General features: G+C 42.6%; 1 protein-coding gene across 1 annotated transcript in view; it reads left to right on the top strand.

Moving 5' to 3' along the window:
* Nucleotides 1–25,935, top strand: part of EXT1 (exostosin glycosyltransferase 1) — a 175,937-nt gene extending 150,002 nt beyond the window's left edge. The window contains exons 2-11 of the mRNA XM_058831184.1: nt 228–321; nt 3,054–3,161; nt 6,824–6,943; nt 12,495–12,627; nt 13,970–14,088; nt 14,814–14,909; nt 17,836–17,925; nt 21,570–21,730; nt 22,728–22,899; nt 25,465–25,935. Coding sequence (XP_058687167.1) covers nt 228–321; nt 3,054–3,161; nt 6,824–6,943; nt 12,495–12,627; nt 13,970–14,088; nt 14,814–14,909; nt 17,836–17,925; nt 21,570–21,730; nt 22,728–22,899; nt 25,465–25,650 — 1,279 coding nt within the window. The 3' untranslated portion in view covers nt 25,651–25,935. The remainder of the gene's footprint in view (nt 1–227; nt 322–3,053; nt 3,162–6,823; nt 6,944–12,494; nt 12,628–13,969; nt 14,089–14,813; nt 14,910–17,835; nt 17,926–21,569; nt 21,731–22,727; nt 22,900–25,464) is intronic.
* Nucleotides 25,936–26,553: the final 618 nt, after the last annotated feature.

The raw sequence follows: 26,553 nt of genomic DNA, 5'->3' as shown, positions 1-26,553 counted from the left end.
CTCTCCAGCCCTCTCCCATGGTGGTTGTTCCTGAGGATGAACAAAAAGGGCCCAGAGAGGAGACTGACACACATGCATAGAGGGAGATAGTTAACCTGGTGCTGAACGGTTTTGGTTGGGGATGATTTTATCCAGATGTGTCTCAACAGCTGTGTGCATTTTCACGCACAGTTACTCTAGGACTCACCACTAATTGAATTTTCTCTTTTCTCCCCTGTTCTTGTTAGGTATGATTACCGTGAAATGCTGCACAATGCCACTTTCTGTCTGGTTCCCCGTGGCCGCAGGCTTGGCTCTTTCAGGTTTTTGGAAGCTTTGCAGGTAAGAGCTGCAGTTTAAAGCAGTGACTACGCTGGCTGCAATTCAGTGTGCAATAGCAGGGAGGTGGGGAGGAGGGAAATGTGTTTCATTTCCCTAGTGGACAGTAATCCACTTTGCGAAAGCCTCTATTCATACTTCTGGAGCAATTGGCAGCTTCTTCCCAGGAGGGGCTGAGGCACTGAACTCATCTGAAGGTTGGATTGCTTTATCTCCAGGAAAAGGGTTTCCCTGGATGCGGTGAGGCTAAGAGATTGGTTTAGAACAGTATTTTGTCAAGCTGTGAGCCTTCCCCTGGGAGGCACTGGCCTTTACACGTAAGCCCTAGGGCAGTAAAAATAGCTTTTTGTTTTCGCTTAGCCAAAACAGACCTGCTTATGCATTGCCAGTTTTGAGATGGTGCTTGCTGAACATACAGAAGGTGGCCTGGAGGTGGTAAAGCTCCAGATGGAAGCTTTACATAAAGGTGGATATAAGCTGATCTCAAGGGGTTTGTGTGCTGTCCAGGATGGCACCTGAATATCCTTCACCTTTTAAAAAAATGTTTTGGTTAGTGGTCCCGTTTTTACCATGGGCCAGCAGCACATGGCAATACAAAAGGGCCCCAGAGTCCCTGTGGCCAGGCAGCTCAGTGGTCAAGCCTGACACCTGCCTACTCCACCTTCTGCCTATCTGGTGGGATGTTTTGGGTTTTTTTTGTCAAATCAGCCTAATCCTGGGGCCCTGGATCTTCAGTCAGGCATAGAGAGCATTTTGTGAGGTTCTGCAACTCCCTTGTAGGTCTGGCATCTGGGTTTCCATGGGGGCTGGAGTGGAGAGAAGGAGCTATTTGGTTTCAGTAAAATGGCAAATGAACACACCTTACAGGGTCCTGCCTCCAGTTGTTTTGCCATTTGGAAAGTGTCACAGCATTGACAGTAAAGCTGTTAATGAATGACATCCCGTCCCTTTTCATCATCAACCATAAAATGTCCCAGCCACTGTTAGAGAGTATTGTTCACTGCAGTGCTGAGCAGCATTCAGATACCCAAGTGTAGGTATATTATGTCATTTTAGAAGCCGCAGGGTACCCAAAAACCCTTCTGGCTTTCTGCTGCTTCTGCAGAAGGACTCCGGTAGATCCTGTGTCATGTCTGCCCACCTTTGATGGGTTTTTTTGGATACCCTACGTGCTCTGGACACATAGGTGTAACCACTGAACCCCATACCTGCAATCAAATTTGAGATCCAAGTTCTGGACTGTCACTTACCTCTTTCTCCTACTAAAGAGAAGATTAATAGCCCAAAAAGTGCTGTTCTGTTTCCAGTCTCTTTAGAGGAAGAAGTGGGACTGGCTTATATGAGATGACAAGTCACTTCAGATCCTCCTGAAGAGCACTCCTCAGCTCTTCTCTTGTCTGGGCCCAAAGTCATGTAGCTTCTGTTAGATACATCATCTCAGGAGGAGAAAGCAGGGAGTGTACCACACTACACAGAACTTGTGGGCTCCAGGTCAATGATAAAATGTAGACAACTGAGGATTTTTCTATCAGGCTAGCAGCTGTATTCACCAATAATAATGTATTCCCAGTTTTTTTCTGGATCCATGTAATGTTGAAAGTCCTAATCCACATTAGTGGAATGTTTTAAACATCAAAACACCTTGCTAAGTGTTTCCTGGTTGGCTTTCTTCATGCACTGAAGTAATTCCTTACAAAAGATCACAGTTTATACATAATAATCAGTGCTGTAATGTAGACTTGACCAGTCTTAGATGCTGTGCATGATACATCTTCTCAAGGAAGGTACAGCAGTCTGAAAGATTCCCCTTTATCCCATCTTTTAGGAGGCCTGAACCCTAATCTGGTCCAAATTTGGAGCACTTAATCTTGGTTTGATCCAAAAGAAACTGAACCAGGGCACAGGCTTGATAAAAAAATCTCTGGTACATTTTTTCTTAGTTATTTCATACATAGTACATTTTTTTAGGTTATTTCATACATCCGAAGGTTTTTGGTTTAGATCTTATGTTGTGATTGAGCTGACCAGATCATAGTGGTGATCATTTGTTTATGGAAATACTGACCTATTTGATAAGTATTCACAGACTGTGCAGAAAAACTCGTAAAACTCATAAAAGTTTAATTAGTTTAGACAGATAATGCTGGTAAGAAATAGATACTAAATGTGTATGCTTTTTGTTTGTTTTAGGACATACAACAATTCTTATTTTCGTAGACAGGTGATGACATACAAGTTGTATTTGTGCACTTGCCTCTGTTTGGAAAATTGATACCAAACAGGATATAGACTTTACTCCTTTATGGGAAAGGTGTCAGGAGTTAAATACGATCTGTATTTTCTGTAAGGTTGTCAGCAACGTACTATAAAAATTAGGGAAGTTGCTCCCTGCTAAGTGGTTCACAAAGCAGCAAGGAAGGCCATAATTTTGTATTAAATTCCCCAGTGTTCCATCTGTTGCATTGAGCAGCTCTGCCCTTATCTGGCAGAGTAAGCACCAGATTGCAAGTGCCACTGTCTGTGCAAACCCCACCTTTCAGTGCATATGAATAAGCCCAAACTGGAAAACTACAAACACGTGGGCTGCCCTCCTGTGGCTTCTGGCTCCTGGTGTTCTTTGCCACGTTGCCTCTCCTGAGCTTGCGCAGGGAGCGGGGTCGTGGTACCGGTGGAGAGCTGGAGCTGCCCTGGTGGTGGGGCAGCTGCTGACGGTGGCCGTGCCTCTGTGCCCACAGGCTGCCTGCGTCCCGGTCATGCTCAGCAACGGATGGGAGTTGCCGTTCTCGGAAGTGATTGACTGGAACCAAGCTGCCATCATAGGCGATGAGAGATTGTTATTACAGGTAAGGAAGAGACCGCGGCCTTCAGCAGACCAGTCGGTTATTGCTGCCACCATCTAAATGGACAGGGAAGATGAATCCAAAAGGTCAGGGCTGTAAAAGACTTTTTTATCATGAAGGGATTGTCTGTGTCAGACTGGCTGTGAACTCGTTTAATATGACATCATTCATTATTTGACCTGAAGGTCATTGCAGCCACCAGGCCACATTCTTAAGTGCAGGAGACTTATTTTTGCAAAGAGCATGAAATCTCTTCTGGTGCGGAGCACTTGGATGCCAATCTGAGGTAGACCTGACCAGGTACTGTGACGAAAGGGAAAACATTTGAGGGTGGATTCTGCTGCAGTCCTTGAAAAATAGTTTATCCTCAGGGCTATCCTCAGGAAAGCAGGTATTTCTCAGGCAGGAGTTATCATCTAACAGTTTGGTGGGAAGCAGAATCTGTCCCTTTTCTGATGTGTGGACCATGTAGCATTGCTTTCTGAAGCAAGTATTCTTGTCACTTATTGTTAATCCTGAGGTTTTAGAGCAAAAGTGGGCTGAGAAGTTACACATTCCCTGCTACTTTCACTGTCTACTTTGGTTTTAAATGCACTATTGTTTTGGGTTTTTCCAGCTACATTAGTGGGTTTTGCAGTCCGAATATAATATTCTGTAAATTCTGTAGAGCAGTTCATGTTAGGAGAAATTCTTGAAAAATTGTTTTTTCCAAAGTTTTTCCAAGCCATTGCCCAGCATAAGGCTGAGATCCACAAGATCTGGAATAAACACAAAGTAGCCACTAAGCTATTTTTTAAATGTTTTTGTTTGCTTTTTTTTTCTTGAATCTTGAAGTCCACAGAGAGAAGCCCTCAAAGGTATAGGCATGGTGGCACCTCAAAACAAAGTATCTTTGCAATGTCATTGCATGGCTGTTAACTTGTCTAAAGAAGTAAGTATTTGTGAAGAGGTGGCCTAGCAAGCCTTGCAATGTGCTGCTTATTCTACTTAATGCTGTACAAGCTGCAGATATAAAAGGGCCATTTGATTTTTGCTTCTGTGGACAGCACATTTTTTCTGAGAAAAATTATGTCTTTCTTTAAATAATAATAATTTGCTGATCTTCATGTTTTCCAGTAAAGTGCCATTCGTTTACTTCATACAGCTGCTTCCATACTGAACAGCTACTGCACTGTTATTAACAGTGTTTTTAAAGAGCTGGCAGAGGGCCTGAATGTCTGCTCTGGGAAATGTTTTTGTTGTGTTACAGTTTTTCATTTCCTGTTTCAGAGCAACTCGGATGTTTTTATTTGCATATTCTCCTCATCATTGCACTGGGAGAGCTCAATCCAGCCTTTCTGCATTTATTTGTGCAGGATAGTTTTTCCCTCCCCCCTACTCATTGCTGAAATGACCTTTTATTAAAGTTCTAATAATTCCAATGTAATCATGCCAGATTAGTATTAATACATCATTTTCCCCACCTGTCTTTTTGGACAAGTAGATTAATAGCAAATGCATTTAAAATGGAAGCTCTGATTTTTCTTTCCAGCTGTTGTAATGGAGCCCCCATCAAGGCTCATTTTAACCTTGACACTGTGTGTACTGGCATTCACGAGCATGGTATGGGGTGTAAAACCACTTTAACACCAACTTTGTGCAGTAACCTTCATAGTCAGAACAGCATTCCCTTTCAAAAGTTGTAGTGGGAATTGAGTATTGATTTTATGGGTTGCTTACACACATATGCACACACACCACACAAGGTTACACATATTGCAATTAAATGTTTCTTGAGAAAATGCTGTATCCCAACTATGAAGTGACCTAAATCTTGTCTTTGCTACTGATAATGTTTCTGGGTGTGATTAATACAGATCTGTGCAGCCAGTACAGGTAATGTTTCTTATCCTTCTACTTATTGGAGCACATCGTGAATAGTGATGGTGATCTCTTAGAAAGACACATGCTAATACATGTTTTCAGGTTCTGTCTTCCACACTACTTTTGCAGGGAGTATTTTATCTAAAGACCTATGTTCTACTTAAAGGGCCTATAGGAAAGGGAGATAAAGTAGCATCTTGGACAGTCTGACCATTTTCTTCTGCTCCACCTTGCTGCAGTGCTAACTCTCTCATAAGCCCAAAGTCTGTATTATATTAGCAGTATCTCTAAGATGATGGTCTAAGAGTTGAAGGGCTGAGAGAGCAAAGATTGGCCCATCTGACACTGCACCCAGTGGAGCCATGGGCAAAGTGTCCAGACGTTGTTGAAAATTCTGCAAGTAAATAATTTGCTGTTTTTTGTGAAAAATTTTTACATGTAAATTCTTAAAGCTGCAAATTTTCTTTGGGAAAAAGGTTTCACGAGAAATCAATTGATTTGGGAACACATGAAAGCAAATAATGATCACCACCTCTTCTCAGAATATTGCAGGAATGAGCAGAATGTGTTTTGGTCAGGAAAAGGTTGAATGAGGTGGGATACAAACTTCAGAATAATCTGGAATGCACAAGGACCAAATACACAGCCCAGGTATTTGCTTTTAAATCTAATGACTCAGGCAGAAGATTTATGAGAACCCAGCATCTGAGAACAAGTTGGCCTAATTTAATGATTGGACTCGATGAGCTTAGAGGTCTTTTCCAACTTAAACAATTCTGTGATTGCAGTTAGAAATCACAAAAATGTAGGTGCAACAACATAACTGTTAATTTCTAGAAAAGGATAAGCAGAAAGCAGCAACATATCTTAAATGCCTTTCTAGTGCTGTGACTAGCCCTCATCACTGAAGCAAATTTCAGTTAAATCCCCTTGATAATGTCACTTTGCATTATCCAAGTTGTACTGGAGGCCTTGGTCAATGCCCTAACTTTAAAAATGCCATGTACACACCTTAGTTTCAAGAAGAATGTGGGGATGGTGAAAGATGGAGACATGAAGCCCTTCTCTTCTGATCTAGTGAGCAGTTACATTTTTTAATGGAAAAGTGCTGCAGCAGGACAATTTAGGGTTTATTTGTAAGTCAACTTACACAACACTTAATGCATAGATTTAATGGAAAGAGGGCAAAAATAAACATCATTTTCCATTATTTCCTTGAATAACAGATGTTGTGGAAGATGTTATTCTTTCCACCTAAGATAATTAGTAAAATGGAATTTGATCCACAGGCTCCCAAAAATTAGAGTCTTACTTAAGGTGTTGCTATGTTTTCCTTAGGGTGTTTAGTGTTGCCATGCTGTGAAAATGTAATTCCAGATCCTGTTAATATACTTGGAATGTGGGGATTATTGTTGAACTCTCAACCCCTGCAGGTACTAGATTGTTCAAATACTAGTCCATGAAGAGTTTTGTGGGATGAAAAGAATGAGGGTTGCATGGAGGAGCTCTTTATTATGGCACACCACAAGGCTACAGGGGGGTAGCTTCCTTACTATGAAACAATCAAAAACTAAAAGAAAGCAAATTTTAAAAAATTAATATATTCAGTATCAGAGGTTATAAAGGGTTGTGTCTCATTTGTTTCACATCAAGGCTTTAAATGTTGACACACATCTCTCTTGGATGGGAATGCTGAAGCTGTACAACCAGCTAATGGAGGAGAGGGCTTGTCAGCAGCATATTAATTTGATGAGATTGTGTTGTTTCTAAAGCTTCTGACTATATTACATCTTGTATTACAGATTCCTTCTACAATCAGGTCTATCCATCAGGATAAAATCCTAGCACTTAGACAGCAGACACAGTTCTTGTGGGAGGCTTATTTTTCTTCAGTTGAGAAGATTGTATTGACTACACTAGAGGTGAGTAAAAATTGTCTGGGACCTTGCCAAGCAGCGAGATTTCCATACCTGTCCAACTGCTCCTGTCCTCAGCTGGCGTCAGACCTTGGTTTTCATGACATGCAATTGGTCACTGGGAAAAAAGCTCAGCGTCTTGATGAGTTTTCTCCCCTAAGGAAATACTTCCTTCATTATCAGAATCCACATTAGAAAACTGACACGATGAAAAATGCAAGCTGCCCAGCACATGGAGAAGTTGTCATGTGTGATCTTGACTTTGCAAGGCCTTATGGCTTATGAATCACTATCCTTGTCATTGGTAGTAAATGTATTTCTTAAGAAATCCTTCTGGAATTCTTTTTGAAAAAAATGCTACTGTAGAGCTCCTCCTTCACCGTTGCTTCACATTCTGATTCCTTGTGATGGGGCTATTGATCTGGCTCAAGGAAAAGGGGGAACTTGTAAATGCTATGCCTTATCTTCACACACAGGAGAAGGGAAAGGCCTGATCATTCTTATAAATTATTAATAGATAATCATAATTAGACTGTTATTAAAAGGGGAGACAGATGATCTCAAATGTGGAGAGAATCCTTTCTGAATTCAGAGACACAGGAAAGATGAAAGGCTCTTCAGAAGTAGGGCCCAGGCTGCAATTTCAAAAGCAGGTTGCTTTTTTTTTTGCAATTTTTCACATAAATTTTTGACACATTTGTACCACTGAAAGGGGCTCATTTGTAGGTGCAAATGCATTCGTCTTATGCTAATGCTTCTGCAAGTGCACCTGTCTTTGTGCACAGTTATAATGCACAGTTGTTAATGCTCCACATTTCCTGCTCTGCCTGCTTCCCCCTGAAAACTGCAAATGAGTGCCCATGGTTGATCAACCTCCAGCTGCTGCAAGGCAGTCCCTTAGGTTTTTCCATGCCAGTGAAGAAAACCAGCCAGGGAACATTTGCAGAGCCCGTGGCATAGCTGTCCTCACAATACTCCCATTGCCCTCAGAAGAGCATGTCTTCATCTGTGCTGCCTGGGGGCTTACTCCCAAGGCCTTCATCCCCTACCTTGGGAACTGCTCTTCATCCTAAAACTCCTCATAAGCACTGATGAGGGTAGTGATCATTACCACTGCCTGCACTAGGATCAGCCTCACAGAGGTGGAAGACTATGTGCCATTGCTCAGTTTGATTAAACCTTACAGAAGTGCTCCCTGGGAACATCAGGTGCCTCAAGCATCATCTGCCTTCTCTGCATGTGCTCTGTTATTGTCAGGGGTTGCTAAAAGGTCAGGGGCACATGGCTCTTCCCTCTCCTGCCTGTGCTGGGGCTGGACTCCCACACCAGGGCACATAACCTGCAGCTCCCACAGCCTTGGTGTCCATCACATCAAGCTCCAGTGCTCACACGTGTCTCTAGTGCTGCTTTGGGACACATTGACCCATGCAGTTTCAGGAGCCCAAGGGTCAGCAAAACCTCTAAAGCTGAAGCAAATGGGTAACCAGCAAGCTAGAGTTTCTGCTCAGAGCAGAAAAAATAAAGTGAAGACAGAAGTCTTCCCAGAAGATTTAGTTTAATGAAATCAATTAATGTAAGCCTGGTGTTAAAGTTACAGTCTGTGTTTTTTCATTTGTTTGGGAGGCAGATTTTGGTTTGAAATTTTTTTGGTTTTTAATTCAGGACTCTCAATTTTTTGAGATAGCTAAGAGGGATTCTTTTCACTCATTTCACATTTCAACTTGCCTGAGTCTCAAGTTAACTTTCCTTAGGAAAGGATTAAAAAAGTTGAGAGTGACTTTTGTTGTGTGAAACCTGCAAGCAGTATATCCTCCTCTTAAACTCGAATGTCTGAAAGTAAATTCCTAGCAGGATTTTTTTTTTTTTTTTGTGGATGTGATCCATCTTCTGTTGTAATACTGTTGTGTCAGAGTGCTCTGATGACTCTAGATATCATCAAAATAATCACTTGCCCACTAACTACAGTGTATGTCCCTGTCTGAGGATATCAGCGCAGCAAAAGTCTTCACCAAATCACATGTCTGCAAGGACATCACAGCCCTTTATTCTGCACACCTCTGGAAACCTTAAATCACATTTTAATTTCCTTGATCATTTCACAGCATTGGGTGGCTGTTGTGGTTTAACCTCAGCCAGCAGCCAAGCCCCAAGCAGCTGCTCACTCACTCTCCCACCAGTGGGGTCAGGGAAAGAACTGGAAAGGTAAAAGCCAGAAAACTCATGGGTTGAAATAAGTACAGTTTAATAGGGAAAGGAAAAACTGCATAAAAAAGCGAAGCAAAACAAGGAATTAATTCACAGCTTCTCACTGGCATACAGGTGTTCAGCCATCTCCAGGAGAGCAGGGTCCCATCACATGTAACAGTGACTTGAGAAAACAAACACCATCACTCCAAATGTCTTCCTCTTCCTTCTTCTTCCCCCACCCTTTATATCCTGAGCATGATGTCATATGGTCTGGAATTTCCCTTAGGCCAGTTTGGGTCACCTGTCCTGGCTGTGTCTCCTCCCAGGCACCCCCAATTTCCTCCCCACCATGGCCATATGAACGACAGAAAAGTCCTTGGCTCTGTACAAGCCCTGCTCAGCAATAACAGAAACATCTCTAGTGTCAACCCTGTGTTTAGCACAAATCCAAACCACTGCCCTGTAGCAGCCACTGTGAAGAAAATGAACTTTACCCCCCAGCACAGTGGCCTAAGCCAAACAGCTCGTAGTCCAGAATAAGAGTTTGAATCATTTGGCCAGGAGCCCTCTGTGGCAGGCACGGAGGAGCTGCCCAGTGCCTTGGCCAAGGAGTGGCTCAGGCAGTGATGCTCACGAATGCCTGCAGCGGGCTGGTGAGTGGGAGCCCTTGGCAGTGCAGCAGGAGGCTGCTGCAGGCACCATTGGATGTGTGCTCTGACCTCTCTGCACTTCCACAGCTTCGTCTTCTCTTGAAGCAAACCTAAAACATCCCTGCACAGCATGCCCAGTCCTCCACTCAGGAAGAGGAGGGGAGAGGGACAGCACAAAGTACAGACAAGAAGTGCTGGACGCTTGGCTAGGGCCTGTTGAAAAGCAGGAATGATTAAGGCAATATGTGAACTTTTTGAAATGTGAGGATGATGGAGACAAAAATATTGGACTATTAATGCATTCCAAAACGAAAAAGGAGATCTTGCCAGAGATCCTAACCGCTTTCTTCTCTTATTAAACTTCCTGTCATGCCTCATCATTGGAGAGACAAGATAGATGCTGTCTCTGCAAAATGTGCAACACCGTACACTCTGATAACGTACACGTTATCTTTTTTTACACTTTTTAGTTTTCTTTCTGCCAAGTTTTCCCCCTCTATCCTGACGGAGAGCTAAGTTTCTTATGTAGGCCCAGGAGAGTGATAAATTAGTGATCCATTTTTTGACTACTACTGGTGAGCTACCTCACCAGCTCCCCAGGAGGATGCAGAAGCACGCCAGTGAGGTTTGCGTGGCTGACGTGCTCCCAAGGCAGCCTGTGCTGCAGTGGCACTGGGGATAGAAAGAGGGATGTCCTCAGCACTGAGGCACGTTGAACACAAGCCGTGTGTTTCCCCTGCAGCCTTGTTGGCTACCAGTGCCCTGGAAAACTCCACCGCCTGTGTAAACCTCCTGGCCGTGTAAATTTACAGACTGCTACTTACCCAATTGTGCCCCAGTTCTGAGAAAGCAAGAGGGAGGAGCTGTAGTATTGATGCTTGGTGGTAAACACTCAAAAATAAATACTTTCCAGGTTTTCTCTTGTTTAGTGGCATAACTTGCAGCTGGGTAAACAGCAGTCATTGTCTGTGTTTTTTCCTGTCCCCACTGCCATGTGGGAGATCTAACAACTGATACATATAACTTTTCAACTAGAAATATTCAGATACATTCTTGTCAGTGATGGCATTACAGTCGTAAGTCTGTTATTAAAAAAAAAAGTTAGCTTACTCATGTGAGTGAATTACTGCATATTAGCTATGGTAATTGGCTGTAGGCAAAATTCAGAAAAGCATGCATTTAACATCTGCCCCAGTTTAGCAGTACATGTATTGCCACCAGCAGTGGATTGTCTAACACAATGTAACTGGTGTTTTAATCTTTTCTTGTCATGGCAATCAAAAATTCCAGGAAAACCGCTGCTTGTGGCAATACTTATTCATGTATTGACCAAATGTCCCTGAACTGAGCATTTTACAGAGATTTTAGCTTGTTTAGACTGCAGCAGCAGCTTTTTTCTTCTTGTGGTGGGTCTTTTTTGGTTTTCCTACACTTCAGTCCAGCTTCAGAGACATGAAGTTAGGAAGTTTCACCCATATGCATCTATGTTAAGGCCAGAGGCACTGGGCTAGAACAACCAACATGTTCTTGGCACTCAAGCTCTGTGCAGTGCATAAACTGCCAGTGACATGAAAACTTTCTTGGAATTACCAAAAGATGAGCTGCAGAAGAAGGCAAGGCATTCCTGCTTAGCCAAATTGGGGGAAAATTCATCCTTCACCACCCACTGGCCCTTGGCAGCATTCCATCTCCAGACCTGCTAACTTCTAATGCTCCAAGGGAAGGCAAATCTGTAAAAATGTGTGGCTCAAGAGTGTATTGCACTTAGAAAGTTGCACCTTCTTTGGGGGCTGAATTTGTCCTGTTAGAGATTGCCACCACTGAATCTTATTAAGCCTTTGCTGGAAGTTTAAAGAATTTCCCATCAGTGTAAGAACCACTCTTGTTCCTGCAATCAGGCATCCAATGTGAAGCAACTGTAATTTCATAAATACATACTAATTGTGCAGCCTGGTAACTTTTTTTTTTTTTTTTTTTGCTTATGGTACTCTAAATGATGAAGTAGATGACCTAGTAATCTGTTCTGACCTTAAAAATCTAGGAATCTCTGGTTTTGGCTCCCTCTGTTCTGACCTTAAAAATCTAGGAATCTCTGGTTTTGGCTCCCTACAGAGTCAGACAGCAGTTGAAAAAAATCATCTGTTTCATCCAACAAGGAACTGTTACAGAACTGTGACATAGAATCAGTGATGTAGCTGAATGCTAATATTCCTTTATAATTAGGAAAAAATTAATAATTAGTGCAGCCTGATTTGCTGAAAGTCTTTTTGGTTTTGAATACTCTCATTATCTCCTAATACTACCTAGCTTTTTAATGCCATCTTCAAATAATTATCTTCTGTGAGTTCTGGATAGTAAAGCTGACAGTGAACTAATCAGGCTTACAACTGCTAAGATACTCAAATAGACAAAATATTTGACTTGAAATATGAAATGTAATAAATTGTATGGTCCCCATGTCCAGAGAGACTAATGAGGTACTCTGAAACCTATGGCACAAAGCCTAAGCGCTGAAGTGGTGTCAGAGTGTGCAGGTTCTGAGTCCTTTTAAGAGAGATCAAGGAGGAGTGTCTACTCATTTGTGTGCCTCAGCTTTTTGCAAAATGGGTGATGATTCCAGTTAGCTGGAGTCCCTGAAGCTTCTACTAGTGACTATGGTAGTCACTTAAAAATCTATTTAAAAAGTCTGTTTAAAAATAATTTCTTCTCTTGTTTTCTAGATTATTCAGGACAGAATATTTAAGCACATATCACGTAACAGCTTAATATGGAACAAACATCCTGGAGGGTTATTTGTACTGCCACAGTATTCCTCATATCTGGGAGATTTTCCTTACTACTATGCTAATCTTGGTGAGTGAATCCTTGCTATAATGTAGTAGCATCTGGAATTTCTAGTGGAATTTTGAAGTTTTGTGTTTGAGTAGCATGTGCCAAGTGACTTACCATTCATTTCTAGTTAATGATGCCTTTAATTTATCCTGTCTCAATCTTTACTGCCCACTGTAGACTGGAACATCTCTGACTCATCAACATGCATCATGTGCCTCTTGCTTGCAAAGATTGTTTTAAAAAGAAAATCTATGTTCCTTCATACTTTTTATTTGCTGGTAATTAATGCCTGAGTTGCTGACCCATTCATGGCCTGAGGGGACGTAAGAGGAATAGCTTTTTCCTTTCTTTGTTTGTTTGTGCTTGGCAAATTGGAAAAGTGGTAATTTACCCATGACACTTTTTATTGGAGTGCACACTTGGTATGGATTTACTCTGCATACTATGTGTCTTCATATGGATCCCACTAGAAGGACTGAATAGGGCTTAGGTTCATGGCTTTTTCCTGAAGCAGAGCTTGAACAATGAGTTCTGCAGGCAAATGTGCCTCCAGGCAGGGATCCTGCTTACCAGACTGCTGCTACTTTTGGCTCAGCCTCTGCCATCCCACTTGTGTGGATCTGTACTGCTCACCTGCTAAAAATTGACAGTTACTGTGTTAAAAAAAGGAGAAGAAGGTTTTTGTGGTAATTCTGATGAAAAACTACTATGACCCCACACTGATGAATTCAGATGAAATTGAGAGCAGTAATGAAGGGTAGGTGCCAGTAGGATGTGTTATTCCAGGCAAAAAAAGGAAATCACAGCAAGATGAAAATTTAAAAATGGAATGCAAGGATGCAAGCAGAATTATCAGCTCAGGATGTAATTGAAGATGCATGTGGATAGGAATCAACCCAGAAAGAGCAAAAATCTGACAGAGGCCGTAATGGAACTGAGGAAAATGAATAAGCTTCTGGAATTTGTGGAGATAATCTGTAAAAAACATCAAGCATCCAGAGCCAGGCAGCAAAACATAGCCTGTGTCAAGAAAGACATTTGGCTGAACAAACTAGATGTCAATATTGTGGGACAAACTGGATGAAAGAAAGAGATTACAGGACATCTGTGGAAACAGTGAGTAAGAAAAGGAAATAATTGTCTTGGAGTCCACCATTTCAGAGTGGAAGTTAAAGGCACAGAGTGGGAGTTAAAGGGAAGTGTGATCTCTGAAGCATCTGGTATCTGAGAGGAAGGGAGATGACCTAAAAAAACCTGGCAAGGTTTGCATTAAGTGCAGATTGTTTTTTCCATCCCCAAAGTCCTTTAATCTGTAGTAACTGGGGCGATTTTGTCTTACTGAACACGTCTCTCTTCACTTCAGGTCTGAAGCCTCTTTCCACATTCACTGCCGTTATCCATGCAGTAACTCCCCTGGTTTCCCAGTCTCAGCCTGTGCTGAAACTCCTGGTTGCTGTAGCCAAGTCCCAGTACTGTGCACAGGTAAGCAGCACTGTTTGGCTGTCAGTCACAGCAGAGACAAACCACTCTGCCAGGAATGCAGAGCCTAGTGACTCACCCCTGTTTCAATTCTGATGTTTCTTCCCTCTGAGATTTCTACTGTCTATGACCTACATGCATGGGAAATAAAAATTCTGAGTATAATGGGAGTGGAATAGAGATAGTAATTAAACCCATTGTTACATGAGACAGGTAAAATAAAGAGTGCACTTTAAAGATCGGCATTGTGTGTGCTGCAAACTGCACAAGGATGTCTATGCCTCAAAAGCCATTACATGATCTTCCTTCCTCCCACTGTGACTTCTAATCTCATCAGTGCCAAGATTTTGGCTTCTCTAAAAAAAAAACCTGGGGAGTTCAGTAGGAGCACCCTCTTGTAGTGGAGTGTCACAAGCAGTTTTGGCTTTAATGAGAGCGACACTAAACCAGTCACATCTGTATCATGTGTCTGAAATAGAGACTTCCCAAGTTTCTGTCCAACCTATATTTGCCTGAGAGGATATATATTGTAAGTAGTCAGCTTGGGTGAAATCAATGTAGAAAGCGTTATTTTTATGCAGATTTCATTGGTTTCAAGACCATTTCATTGGTCTTGATTTTGAAATTCCTGATTTGAATTTAATATGTCTGTTTGGAAATCTGAGACTTTAGAATATGGACAGCATTGCCACAAAGGTGTTTGATCATTGTCCAATATTCTCTTTCAGATTATTGTTTTATGGAATTGTGATAAACCCCTCCCAGCCAAACACCGCTGGCCTGCCACTTCTGTGCCTGTCATAGTCATTGAAGGAGAAAGCAAGGTAGGTGGAGAGAAGCATGGTAAAAGGTTGCCTGGATTCTCTGGCAGGATGGGAATTTATTTTTCCAGCAGCTTTGGTGAAAGCTTTGTAGTTCCCAACAAAATGACAGCTCTCTTCTATTCCTTGGCCTTTTGTACCAGCTTAGTTGCAGATTTGTGTTTCATGCATGGGCCCTGTGCACTCAGAAATCATCAGCATGGCAATTAATGCCTTGAATCTGAGATTCACAGGTGGAACCATGTTTTGAAATGTGACCCTGTCAGTAGATAGTGCTGACCCATTGTTGGAGATTTCACTACATGAAAGTAGTGATGCAGCTGCACTCACTGAGTCTGAGAAGTCACATGCAAGAGTTGGGGGTCAGCTGTGGATTCAAAAGCAGAGTTAAAAATGAGAACTTGCCTTTGAAAAGTATCTTCTTTTATGGCCATCAAAAAAAAGGAAGGGACATGGGACACTCATGTGGGAGCAAAATTGCCATGCCATAGCTTGCTGTGCAATACATTTTTGTTTGTACTTTCACAAAGTCAAAATAGATGCCATTAGATGAGAAAGGATATGTCATGGGGTATTTTTTAAATTCATACTGAAGTAGATGATTCCTTTTCAAATGCAGACCTGAGAGAAGCAAGACTTTTTGCTTCTAGAATCTGAAACAGATTTGAGCTGGACCTCTCTGCAGTCTCTGTCAGCTGGCTCCAGAGCTCTGCATTGGCAAAGGGAATTTTAGTTGCTTTGCTTGTATAATACTATTTTGAATTTGTAATCTTCTCTTTGGTCTTTTCTCCTTGTCACCTTAGCAAGGGACAGAGAGCCCTGCAAGGTTGGCAGCTACAGGCTCTGGCCTTAGCAAGCCATGTAAACAGTATCAGGAGAATTGCTGCAGGGCCAAAAAATGTAGAAATTTCTGACCCTTTTGAGCATTCTGAGTGGTTTTAGTTTCTTTTTGTAGAACTAGCAGAGGTGAGATAGAGGAGAAATCTCTGACCACTTTTATAGTGTTTGTAGAAATTGGCCCCAGGCACTGTTTAGATTACAAATGAGTCTCCTGAGTGCACGAAGGTGTGTTTATAGTGGACAGTCTCTTCCCTCTAATATCCCAACCTATGCCAAATGGCTTCTTGTGTGGAAAGCTGTTTTTTTGGACCAAGCTTGCAAAGCCAGAGCAGCACAGTTCAAAGGTTGCACAAAGGAACTGCTTTTCATCTCCAAACTTGGCCAAGGCCTGCTGGCATGCACCAATACTCCATGCTGCTGATCACAGTGGTCTGCCTTTACCAAACTTTTACTCTTCCCTTGAAATCAAATATTATAACACACATTTTACAAAATGGTACTTCAGTTATAAAAGAAAATACATGGCAAGTTCTGACTGTTGTACTATTTGAAAATTTTGCACAGTCTGTAAAAGATTAGGGATGAGAACATGGGTCTCCTGCTGGCTGCGTGCTCTGCTTCATCTGAGTGTAAGCAAAGCAAAAACCCTCAGCCCCAGGCAGATCACCTCTTCATCAGAACCCTGCCACCCCAGACCAAGGCCATCATAGTGATGAGGGGGTACTCTCCAGACAGATGCTGTGAACATCATGATTATGTAGATAGATCTTTCTCTGAATCAAGGCAGATTGCTAAGACTTGTTCCCAACAGGTTGCAGGGGATGTAGAACTGAAGAGTTGTGTAAAACTTCCTGTCCCTGTTTCCATACAGTGGATTCCTCTTACTGGGCTTGACTTTTGAAGTATTTTCTTGGCATAGTAAATTGGTAAAGAAGTCTAGTAACTAACGAGGCTATTTTTCCTAGCAAATGAGGGAAACAAACTGTGTTGTGTCCTTGCTATTCTTCATCAGTTCTCAAAAGGTGCTTTACAGTCTGATAAAGAAACCATATGGATTTTCATTTCTTGCTGTTATCTTTTTGATCCAGCTTTCCCATCTATTTCCTATTACTCTGAGGACTCTCCTGCTATATCTTTAAAAAGCTTATTCTGTATATAGGTTTTTCTGTATATAGAATAGTTTGAGTTGGAAGGGACCTTAAAGACTATCTAGTGGTGACCCCCCTTCCATGGACCAAGAAACCTCCCAGTAGATGAGGGTGCTCAGAGCCCTGTACAGCCCGGCCTTGAATACTCCCAGGGATGGAGCATCCACAGTTTCTCTGGGCAACGTTACAGTGCCTCACCATCCTCACAGTGAAGAAATTTTTCCTAATTCCTAATCTAAACCTACTCTCTGTCAGTTTAAATCTGTTCCCCCTTGTCCTGTCACTGCATGCTCTTATAAAATGTCTCTCTCCATCTTTCTTTCAGGCTCCCTTCAGGTACTGGAAGGCCATTTAAGAACGTGACTTTTTAAAATGCTACAATGTCTATATAATTCTTCACACAGATAAAGCTCAATTCGGGTTCTTTAGCATATTCTTCTTTTCTGATGGAGAATGTTGCACCATCCTGGTAGCATTACATCCTTCACACACATCCTGGGCTGCTTGGTTTCCCAGCTGTGTAAGCTTATGAAGGCTGAAAAGTCCTTCTCAGCATTCATTACCTTTGATCCTCACACCCTGTAGGAGAGCAAAGGGACAGTCTTAGCCACCAGGGAAAATGTCCTCCACAAAGAAGCTGTGGGTACTTCTAATTAACAGTACAGACCAATGCTGTTTGTCACTAAAGGAAAGCAGCCTGCTGCAAAGAGGGAGGTCTATTCAGAAATTACTCTCAGATAGAAGGTGTAGGCTGACTGCTGGGGTGACAAAAATGACACTCCTTCACTTTCGAGCTGAAGGGTCCTTTCCATCAGACTGAAATATGTTGCATACCTCAGACAAGAGGAAATAAGAGTGAGGAATAAAATTAAGTATTTGCCTTGGAAATGAGTCATTAAGTGATTTTTATTTCCCCCCCTTCCTGCCTTGGATACCCACAGGTTATGAGCAGTCGCTTCCTACCCTACGACAACATAGTGACAGATGCAGTGCTAAGCCTGGATGAGGACACCGTGCTTTCAACCACTGAGGTAAGGGTCTCTGTCATCTTGGGAGTGTGCTTGGCTCCTGGGCTCAGCCTGAGCACAGCAGATATGCTCTTCACTTGGCTTTGCCAGTGAGCAAATGTTACAAGATTTCCTGCTACACTCCTCAGATTTAACGTGTTGCGCTTGTTTCAGCAACCCTGCCACTGCCTGCCATCAGAGGAGCTTTTCGCCCTGGTTAATTGGCTCATCATTAGCATATGGTTCTTCCGTTCTTTATTATTTTAGTAACATAGCTGCAGGCGGGTGTAGGCTGCCAAGAGCAGTCAGCTTTAATATTCTGCTCTCACTTTTCTGATTGGGGCAGCTTCCCCCCCACGTTATCAGGAGGGTGTAGGTGGAGAAGGAAGGCTTGTCAGCACAGGGGGACTGCTATCACTCCAAAAGACAGCACTGCCACCCTAGTGCAGGATTTCACTGAGGAATGCTCTTTCCCCATTGTGTCAGCCCATAAAATTAGAGATCTTTGCTAGTTTAGGTGCTCGGGTGTCTGTGCCAAGAGCAAGATAGCACTAAGAAAAGAAAAATACTGTAGAAAACCAATTTTTACAACTGGGATGAGTATTGATTTCTAGAACCTCTTCCTGAGAACCACAAGGGAAACCGATGACAGTTTATATAGAGTGCAATATTTGGGAAATACATTATTAATGATGGCCAAGGAATAGCTTGAGAAACTCGATTTTCTTTTGTTTTCCCTTTTTTTCCCTCCATGTTCATGGTCATTCTGCTCTCCCTACTTCACCTTCATAAAAATGCATTTCTGTCAGAGATGGGGATCTTTCACTGATGCTGCCACTACTTATATGTCAGTGAAGAAATGCGTAACATTAGTCTTCAGTCACTGCTATATACCCTAAGATGTCACTGAATTTGTTCTAAATGGATGAGATTGCAACTCCTCCCTTGTACAGATGTGCTGTGGTTAGACTGCTCAAGAAACATCCTTCGTAGCCCTCTTTCGCTTCTAAAATGAAATAAATAGTTGACATTGAGCCTGTTTGATACCAATGCTACACCTTGGTAGTTTCTGCTAGATGACGAAGAATATGGGTGCTGCCAAAGCACTTGTGTGCAAAGCCCTGCACAGCCCAAAGAAACCCCAAAGCAATAAAAGGCATTTCTCCTTGGGCTGTACTTTATAAGCAGGTTGTTGCTCAGAATGAATGGTCCCACCTCAGCTGCCCTGGGGATCATGGTAATACCTCTAAGGGACTTCATTGCACCAACGGGGTATTTACAGCAATCCAGCCTGTGGATTCCATGAGGATTTAAGGTTCTAACTGGTATTTAGTCATCCTCCAAACTTCAGAGTCATACAGGCTTCTAAAACACATATGAAATAAATAGTGTTTCTCATTCAACTTGGCCATGTTTTACCCTAAACATTTTGAAGCACAAATACTTGTTGTTGTGTGAGACAACCTATACTTTTCTTTGTGGCTTTGTTGCTTTGTTTTGTTTTCTTTGTTGCTCCTGTGAGCAACTTGCAGCTGATCCTGTGTATTTGCACAGTGGGTATTTACTTTACGAGCCCCCTGGTCCCTGTGCTGCAGACAGAACCAGCTGGTCAGCTCCTGCTAGAACCCACCTTGCAGCTCCAGCATCTCTGCCAGGGTGCCAGCACCAGCAGCTCTGCTTGGTGTCTCTCCATGAAGAGCTGGGGGACCTCACTATTGCTTCACTTCCCCCACAGTACAGCTTGCACAAATGTGATGTGACATTTTGAAACTTAGCTGCTCATGGAGCATTGTGGTGGCACAGCTACAAGGCCCAGAAAAGGCAATTTAGAAACATGGTCAAAGACAATCACATTCCCATTGAGTACTACTCCCCAGTGTAGTAAAGGTTTTCCATTCTCAACAGAATGGTGCGCAATTGTTCTGTGAGAGGAGGTGTTCCACACCCACCACAGAGGGGTGTGTGCATGGGAAGTCATTAGAAATCAGTGTGGGTCATGATCCAGAGGATTAATAGACTGCCAGCTTGGTTGGATTTTCCTGGTGATCAGCTGAGAGTGGTAGTGCTGCTGGAAATTACTTAGGATGAGACTTGAGGGGCTTTTTTAATAAAGGGAGTTTTAGGTGGTGTTTTAGTGCATCTCCTTAGTGCAAGGGCAGATAGTTGAAATCACAAGAGAGGGCGCTGGGTGCAGCAATTTTATTATTTATTTAAGTTTGAGATCCTCAGATTTCTCTAAAGAAAACAGATGTCACGTTTTATGGGAAAGGCCTTTATAGGGAAAAAACCCCTTCAGTTCTTTCATGTGGTATTGATTTGGATGAGATCAGAACTATCACAACGGTAACTGGTTTGTGCACATTGTCTTTCTGGTTAGCCTCAGATTCCTTGAAACAACTTAAAAGAAAATAACCAGGCCCTAACTTTGTATTTCAACCCATGTGCGACTCTTGTTTCATAAAAACACTTGTAAATGTGTGAAGTCTGACAGTAATCAACACAAAATGTGACTGTTCTCAGAGCAGCTATTCTTTATCTAACCTCTACACCCTTAACTTTGACTGCATTCTTGGAAGGCTTTTCAAACATTTTTGAGCAAAGTTTTAGGTCCCTCTGGTACTGAGGGGAGCCTAATGTGCAGTGCAGAAACAAAGCCCTCTTTTTTTTGGGTTTGACTAGGACAATTAGAATTGTGTATAACTCTAATAAAGTTTCAGCCTAGCTTGAGCTCCAAAAGCCAAGTTGAAGGGGAAGGACTGCCAACCATTGATAAAATCTTTCCCATATGTATTTTTTAGCAACCTCTTCTCAAATGTAATGCTTTTGCAAACTACCCCAATCATCCCTTTCCTAATATCACTAGATTTTGCTCAGTAAGATCATGGAGTAGCAACTGAGTCCTGTCACTTCTCAATTCTCAGAGATTTGAGTTATTAAAATAGTTACAGCAAGACAATAAAATAAAAAAATGCCATTGGCAGTATTTGACATGCTCTTCTCAATCATACAATATAAAGCATTTTTCTTAAAGTTTAGGTTCCTTATGCCATTTAACTAAATGGGAATTTTATCTTCCTCTTTATTAAGCTGTATGGTGAACCTTTTTGGTCATATTGACAGTCTTGAAAGTATGACTGACATGGTCTTCAGAAGGCTCAAAACAGTTGGAAAATATAAAAGGACTCCACAGTGACTGTCGGTTTTATTCTCACTGTGCTACCTTTGCCATTTAAAGTGTTGATTTTCCTGATTGTCCAAACTCTGTGTTAACAGTGATAAAATGGTAGGTGCAATGCATAAAGATGTGCAGAAATTTCAGTTTACCACATGGCTATTACTCCTTGGTGTTGCACCAAGGTATAAATACATGCACCTACACCCTTTCTTTCTGTAACTTGAAAAGGTTTGATATGTAAAGGGCAAGCTTGAAAATGTTAATGTAATGCTGTGATGCTCTAGACTCCCTTTAACAGGAACCATTAAAATGTGCATAATTATAGGGCAAAATGTCAAGCAGTCAGTTTAATTTACTTATGAATACACAGAATTACTGTTTTGCAACAGTTCCAAGATTCTGAATTGCGAATTAGTGGCAAGGCAGTATTTTGTTCTGTTGACATTTGTTGAAACAGTTTCAGTATTCATTTGGCCTGTACCTTTGTCCACAGGTGGATTTTGCCTTTACAGTTTGGCAGAGCTTTCCAGAGAGGATTGTAGGGTATCCTGCACGCAGTCACTTCTGGGACAACACTAAGGAAAGGTGGGGGTATACCTCCAAATGGACTAATGACTATTCCATGGTATTGACAGGAGCTGCTATTTACCACAAGTAAGAATCCAGAGCATCTGCTATCCTTCTTCTGTATGAAATAAAATAGTAAAGAGGGAGTGGGGGTGGGATGTGAAGAACGTTCTTCCGGGGAGGGGAAAAAAATGGAAAGATAGTAAGTGGGTCTACTTTTTATGGGGTAATAATTTAAGTTCTTGGTTTAGCTCTGGGGATCTGGTAATCATTATTGCACTTGTTGGGTCTCTTTGAAGTCACTTGTGTTTTGAGGCAGTCGGACTGCTCTTTTTAACATCAGGAATTACACACTTCAAAGAGCTCCCGAATTCATTAAGCTGCTTGGCTGAATGGCCTGTAGCATAGCAGAAAGGAGGTTACTTCCAGACCAGCTCTGGGTATGTGTTGGCTGACAGCTGCAGACTGCAAACTCTTGTGGCTACTCTAGAAATGTAGTACAACGGGCATGTGGCGGCTCAGCATATTGCAGCATGTTGGAGAAAATCTATGTTGTTAGAACTTCAGCAGACCAAAGTCCTCTCTACATTTAAAGAAAAAGAAAATTCTGGAGTCTCTAATCCACACCCCTGCAAAGGAGAAGACAGGCCACAGGGGACGATACAGACCCAAAGGAGAATAATTTCAACATTAAGAATGGTAGTAGGGCAGTTTTAATAAGAGTTCTTTCCAACTGAACAGTTTGGAAAGAGAATACGGAGGATAAATTCATCAGTGTTCTGTTATTGCATTGTAGCACTGTGGGGCGCTCCTTCCTACTTGTCCATTATCTTGATACTTAGGCCCACTTTGTTTCTTTCAACCTGGTTGCAAAAAAGGCATATGTTCTCTTTCTCCTTTAGCATTGTTTACTGTCTTGATGAGAAACTGATTTGGTTTTCCTTCTTGTTGGAGGGTGAGACCAAAGAAAGGAAGTGCTATACTGGGAGTTGAGTACAAAACTTGGGTCTCAACTGAGATAGAAATGTCCTGGATACCTGAAAGCCCAGTGACTTGTATTAATAACACTGCTCTTGATTTTCAGATATTATCACTACCTGTACACTCATTACCTGCCTGCCAGCCTAAAGAACATGGTGGACCAACTGGCCAATTGTGAGGACATTCTAATGAATTTTTTGGTGTCAGCCGTGACAAAATTGCCTCCAATCAAAGTAACACAGAAAAAACAGTATAAGGAGACCATGATGGGACAGGTATGTAAACACAGCATGTTTTAGCAGTTGGGAGGTATTGATAATGTAACAGGTTCACTTCTAGGTTAGGCATAAAGAGTGATACAATTCTGTCAAATATTTTTTCAGTTTTCAGTTTAGCAGAACTGTAAACAGACTTTAGGTATGCTTATAATGAAGAAAAAGGAAAAATGGTAACACACATCTACTGTGGATGCTGCTTCCCTTCTCAGTTTTCTGACACGGTGTTATTCATGGCGACCCCAAACTCCTGGAACTCATGATTGTGGTGATTGAATTTCAGTTAAACTCTAATTTTCTAATTAAGTATTCTAGACCCAAGACCTAGTCATGGAATGCTAGAAGCATAAGTAAATTCTAGAAAGATTTTCTATTTTTTATTATTATCAATTAATATAATGTACCAGGCTGTCCCTGTGCTATTTTAAATTATATAGTGTGATTCAAGCACTGCCACTGAACTGTCACAACAGAGATAATTTGTGATATGCAAGTGTTTTTTCCCCACAGGGAACATTTTCTCCCACAGTCATGCCATCACTCACTAGCAGCCATGAAGTGCTTGCTTTAGGTCCTCTTCCAGCTACTGGATAAGCCTTTTGTTATTGCAGAAGTACCTCTAGTAACAGGGATCCATGGTAGTGTGGGGACACTTGTCCTACCCTGTGTGAGAGAACAATGAGGAGAATAGCAAGTCCTGCAAAACCTGCAGGTCCTGAACAGCCTCCCATCTGTGCTGCCATGGTGTCTGTGATCTCAATGCAAACAGTACCATGATTACTAGGGGGCAGGTGAAAGAAGGGCCCTCAATTCTCCCCTCACATTTTCTCCTGGTAGCATGACTTGGATCTTTGACTGGGGAGTTGCCATGCCAGTTTGTAAACTCCATTATCTCTGTGCCACTGCGCTTGCACCTGAGGTATCAGTAGCATTGGTAGGATTCAGCAGTTCTGATTCCTTTGGGTGCCCAGGAGACCTCCTGTGAAAAAGAAGGTGCCATCCAGAAAATACCCATTGCTTCCAGTTTCAGCTTCACCTCTCCACAGGCTGTGCTTTGGCTTTTGGCAAAGCCTGAGCATTCATTTTTCATCTTACAGCACGGGTGACTCGAGTCAGCCAGGAACTATAACTCTCTCCTAAAGACAAGTTGTTCCTGCAGCTTTGGGAAATGTAATGGACCATGTTCATAATTTCTTGAAAGACAAATAAAAAATTAACATAACCTCAGTGTTGTGACAGAGATGAATAGTCATATGGAAATTCAGTGTTAATGGCCAAAATATCTGCTATAATCCTCCAGCAACAAGCTTTTACTTGCTCTTCAGTGGCTCTGTATAATCAGGAGGCTGTAATCAATGCACATTATAACCTACCACTTGAGCTAAACTGGACAGGCTTGGACCAAGATCAAGTCTGGTACCATAGTCATTTGGCACGTCCCTGACTTTATCTGTTTCTTCATGTTTTAATTTACATCCTTTGACTATGAATTTATATTTGTTTTTAAAGTATAGTAGAAACATAACTGCTATAGAGAGTTGCATGGGAAGTGGCACAAAAAACCCCTACGTTCTCAACATTCATACTTTATCTTAAATACATTTTTAAATAGTTTTTTTTATAAACATAATAGTTTTATTACGTTGTCTAGGTACAGACAAAGAATAATAGCAGCTTTAAAGCTGCTAGGGCCTTTTTTTCCCAGTGCTGCTGAGTTTCAAAAGGACTTCCACAGGGATTACAGCTGCCCTGAACTTAGTAAAATCATGCCAGAATATTTTGCATGTATGCAAAGACCATGGTGTTTTCCTTGGGTCAGAGTTTAATTGATGTAGTGTGGGACTCCATTTTTTGTGTCTGTGGGACAGTGCTGTCTGAAGCACTGGACTTGTCCAGTGGGATTGCTGGAAGCACCTTGCTTTTCACTGCAGGGCACCTACACACATGAGTAATGCCAAGCACATAGGACATCTACTCCGTTACAAGCTGGTTGAAATTACTAGTATATAAATTTTTGCAGATCTGAACTGCAAAAGTTCAGGTTTGACCCTGAAAAATTGTTTTCCTCCTATGGCAGAAGACCATGGGCAGCAACTGGCCTGGGGTTGGGCATGCACCTCTGCTGGAAAGCAGTGGCCTTATTTTTTTTCCTGGTGGTTTTTAAGAACTTGTTGTATCTCTAAAATAGCTGGAGGGTTTGAAGAAAAAAAGAAGGAGGGATAGGGTGAAATAGAGTGCTGGCAAGATTTGGGAGGGCTGCCTGTGGGTGTTGTGTTCCACAGGCTGGCTCACGGTTGAACTCATGTTTCCACACTGCCCTGTCCTCTGCTGTGTTTGGGAGGTCAGGGATTTCCAGCTCAGCAGCACTGAGCACTGGATCTGCTATGGGCAGGATGTTCTTCCCCCTCTTTGAGCCCCCCAAACAGGATCCAGCTGCCACAGAGCCATGCGCCCCCGAGCCCTGGTGCAGCTGGGCACCATGGTGTTCACCTGGCCCAGCTCCTGCCATTCCCTCCATCCTGTGTGCCAAAGCCAACTCTGATCTCTGCTCTCCTCTCCTCACAGACATCCCGGGCCTCGCGCTGGGCCGACCCTGACCACTTTGCCCAGCGGCAGAGCTGCATGAACACTTTTGCCAGCTGGTTTGGCTATATGCCGCTGATCCACTCGCAGATGAGGCTCGACCCTGTCCTCTTTAAAGACCAGGTCTCCATCCTGAGGAAGAAGTACCGAGACATTGAACGACTCTGAGGACGCTGCTGAGGGGGCCGAGCCGCCCTCGCCCGTGTGGGAGCCAGACTGTGCCACCGACAGCGAGCGCCCGACCCCGCCAGCCGCCTCCCGGTGCCGGGGCCCGCGGCTCCGACTGCGCCGAACCGCCGGCAGGCTGCTGTCGCTGAGACTAGGTCGTGTACAGTTTCATTATGGAACATTAAATAATTATTTTTGAAATGATTGCTATGCAGGTTTAAACTTTTTTAATGATCAAAAAAAAAAAAAACCCTATTAAAAACAGAGTTCTTTCTTTAATCAAAATTGTGTTGGTTGTGAATATTTCAGAGCTGCCATTTCTTTCTTTTATGCATTTGATTGTGAATGCAATTTTCATTCCTTTTTCCCTGCACAGTTAAACGCTGGAATCTCACTGGGAGAAAATGCAGCAGGTTCAGAAACAAACCGAGCACAAACAGGGCAGAACTGAAGTATTAATATTTCTACTACCGACTTTTTTTCCCTGTTTCCCTGAAGCCAGTAGCAGCCCCTATGGCTAAACTCCTTTGGACAGCTGGAAAGGTGGAGCGCTGCCAAGGAGCCAGATGAGAGGGTAGATCCTTCTGGTTGGAGACCTCTGCTTTAAAGGCAGTCAGCCTTGCCTTGAAGGGAGAGAGGAGCGTGACATGGAGCACAGGGATACACACGCACAGCAGGGCTGCAGGGCCGTGTGTTGTGCTCAGAGAGGCACATCCTGAGTGTCCCTGCCCATGGATGGCAGAGCACCCTGGGGCATCAGCACAGCCAGCCTGGTGGTCCTGTGGGACACCCAGAGCCTGTGCAAGTCCCTGCTGTGGGCAGTGGTGCCTCCTGGCAGCTAAACATCCAGAAGTAGCTTCAATCTGAGAGTAAAGGAGTGTTGACAGAAAGCGAGAAATCATG

This window comes from Poecile atricapillus, chromosome 2 (assembly GCF_030490865.1).
Source record: "Poecile atricapillus isolate bPoeAtr1 chromosome 2, bPoeAtr1.hap1, whole genome shotgun sequence".
NCBI lineage: Eukaryota > Metazoa > Chordata > Aves > Passeriformes > Paridae > Poecile > Poecile atricapillus.
The sequence above is the reverse complement of the archived record's forward strand: the minus strand, read 5'-3'. Positions and strand labels throughout refer to the sequence as shown.